A 2,953-nucleotide genomic window follows, 5' to 3' on the forward strand; every position below is an offset into this window, starting at 1 on the left:
GCGTGGGCAGGAACAGCCCCTCCACTCTCCGAGCCCCGGACTGGGCCCAGGCGCGGTGCCCGCCGTGAGTCACACACTCCCCCGGCCCAGCACAGGATATCTGCCCCTGCATCCAGCTCAGCCCTCGTCACCAACGACTCCTTTCCTCTTTTGGCTTTCCGCTGGTGTTTAACAGTCGTTGATCTATTTTTAAATCCATTCTGTTAAGAATTAGCATACCGGCAAACGCTGCTGCCGCCGCGAACGCACCGGAAAACACGTGCCCCGTGTCGGGGGGACGGCAGCGAGAGCCAGCGAGCTGCTCCCAGCACTGACAGCTCCAGATCTGCTGCTCCTGCTCATTTCCTCGTGCAAAATACCTGCTGGCAGGTGACCGGGGATAACTTGAGCAAGAACGGGACAGAATTACAGCCCCCACCACGAGAGGCAGCAAGAGGAAACTCTCTGAGTGATCCTGAGTGGGCACAAAGCCTCACCGCAGCCCCCTCTGGGGCTGGAGTTTTGTCCCCAAGACCAGGGTTTAACGCACCCAGGTCACCTCTTGGCTGTGTGTGGAGCAGCCAGCCCTGGAGTCACGGCTTCTGTCTTACACATTGCCTCACCCATCTGTTCCCAGGCAGGGTGAGACTGCAGCTGCACAGCAGGCAGTGCCTGCTCCTCGCTGTCCCTCCGGGCCGGGAATGCCGCGCCTGCCCGCAGGTCCTGCTCTGGCACTGCCCCCACGCACCCCAGCGTGGCCAGCAGCTATTCCCCAGGGGCTGCAGGGCAGTGGCTCTTGCTGTGGGTGACAGCTCAGCTGCCTCGGTGCAGACGAGCAGCCATTACACTGGATTGCCTCCATCCAGGCATTTATTCCCACTGCTGCTCCCGAGCTGCAGCCAGATGGAAGAGCACGGGCTGCTGTGATGCAGCATCACAAAGATGAGGCCTTAATGTACAGATTACATTGGTAAGGTGGTGGAACACCCCGGGGTGCCTCTGCACACTGCAAACACATCTGCATCTGGGCAATCCCTTCCCTCCACCATTCCAGAGACACTGAAGAGCCGCAGCCAGAAATGTGGGCAGGAAGGGGCCAGAGCCGGGTGCGGTGGCACCACAGTTTGGCTCTGCTGGTTCCAACATCCTGCTCTCCACCAGCCAGCACAGAAAAACAGCTTTTGCTGGAGATCATCCCCTCGGCTCCACAACACTGGGAGCTTTGTGTGCAGGAGCAGCCTCTCCCTCGCTGCTGAGCAGGAGCTGCTCGTCCCAGGACGAGGGGCACAGGCACACACAGGGACAGGGACACCCTGGACAATGAGGCAATGCACTTCCCTGAGCTTTGGCAGAAATTATCCTCCTACCTTCTAGGAAAGCCTTATCTCCTTCTCCCCCTCCCCAGACATTATCCCCAAAGTAAAGATGCCTCTATCATCCCCTCTTAAAAGGGAAGGATTATTCCAAGAGCTGTGATCATCGGAAGCGTGAACTGAATGCTCTCTCCATCACAGCAAACAAACCTGTGTTTTCCACAGGGGTGGGTGAGCACCCAGATCCATCCCATTAGCAGAACAACATGACAGGAGATGGTGAGCCATGGCATCCCGTTACTGCCACAATCTACAGTACCTGGGCTCCTGCACGGAATGACCCAGGGTCTGGATCAAACCCACATGCTCCAAAACCAGCCCTACAGAAAGCTCCCAGCCACTGCTGTGAGCACACTGCACGTGGCATGCCAGGGCCCACAGCAGTGGGAGGCAGGAGAGGGCAGGGGATGCCCAGGACAGCCTGTGCTGAACTTCCAGGCCCACCACGTGCTGCCTCACACCTTAGAAAAGCTTTTCTCCCCCGGGCCCCCCTGGGGGCTCACAGACACCCTGACACTGCCCAGCCACCCTGCCCTGCTGAGAACAGAGGGAAGAGGAGGTCTCCTCCCTGCCCTGCCCCGATAACCTCCAGTGGTTGCTGCAATGGTGCTGGTGGTGGAGCTTCAAAGCTTCCTCCCAGCATGAAAACAGAGATAAACACCGAGCTCAGCCACGGGCACCAGCACGTCCCCCTGGAGAGAAGGGTACAGAGACAGTGGGCAGGTGGACCCCAAAACACCACAGGCTAATGGGGAGCCAACCCAGGGGAGCAGCAGCAGTGTGGGACACAAGGATAAACCCGCAACAGCTCGGGACTACTGGCAGAGAAAACCCCACGCGTTTACAGCAGATCCCCCACAACTTCTCCAAAAACGGGGCTTAGCAGCATTGAGCTTTCTCATCTTTAACAACAGCCACACAGGAAGGGCACCTGGCACCTAACTCCAGGGAAAAATGGACCATGTAATGAAACCCTCACCACTGACCAGCCTGGGGGACACAAGTCCAGCACCACGGCAGCTCCTGTGCGAGAGCCAGGGGCACACATGAGGCAGCTCCCACCAGCCAGGAGCATGGGGGCAGCCCCCAGGCTGCGGGCAGAGTGGCAGAGGGACGTTTAACTGCCAAAATGATTTAACAACATCCTCGGGCTCCTCTCGATCAGCTCATCACAGCCTTTGCGGAGCACCCAGCCCAGCCCCGGCATTTGAACCGTCCAGGCCATTAACCACAAAAAATGTGGCAGGCGTTATTCAAAGCCAGCAACTTTGCCTCCTTGACCCCACCCTGCCTTTCAGCCTCTGGAGTGCAGCACCGAGAGCAGAAGGCACACGCCGGCTCTTTACCTGGGGTCCCGACCTCGGGCTCTGCTGATCCCGGCGGCTCGCAGAACTCCTTTAGTGGCGAGCAGGTCGGCGTTTCTGCTTCAGGGGTCTCAAAATTATCAGTGGAGTCCGAGCTGCCGAGGGGGGGGAAAAGAGTGAGGAATTACTGCTTTCAAGGCTACCTCCGAAATCCTCCACGCCGCCTACGTGTGCGGCCAGGCCGGCAGGGCCGTGGGCATCCGGGGCGGCCGCTCGCTCCTGTCCGGCGGGACACGC

The 2,953-nt window shown here is 59.2% G+C and overlaps 1 protein-coding gene across 1 annotated transcript in view; it reads right to left on the reverse strand.

Moving 5' to 3' along the window:
• The window catches only part of TACC1 (transforming acidic coiled-coil containing protein 1), a 26,035-nt gene that overhangs the window by 15,101 nt on the left and 7,981 nt on the right, over positions 1-2,953 (reverse strand). The window contains exon 2 of the mRNA XM_029964981.1: positions 2,699-2,839. Coding sequence (XP_029820841.1) covers positions 2,699-2,839 — 141 coding nt within the window. The remainder of the gene's footprint in view (positions 1-2,698; positions 2,840-2,953) is intronic.

Source organism: Manacus vitellinus, unplaced genomic scaffold (assembly GCF_001715985.3).
Source record: "Manacus vitellinus isolate BGI_N305 unplaced genomic scaffold, ASM171598v3 scaffold_87_pilon, whole genome shotgun sequence".
In the NCBI taxonomy this organism is placed as follows: Eukaryota; Metazoa; Chordata; class Aves; order Passeriformes; family Pipridae; genus Manacus; species Manacus vitellinus.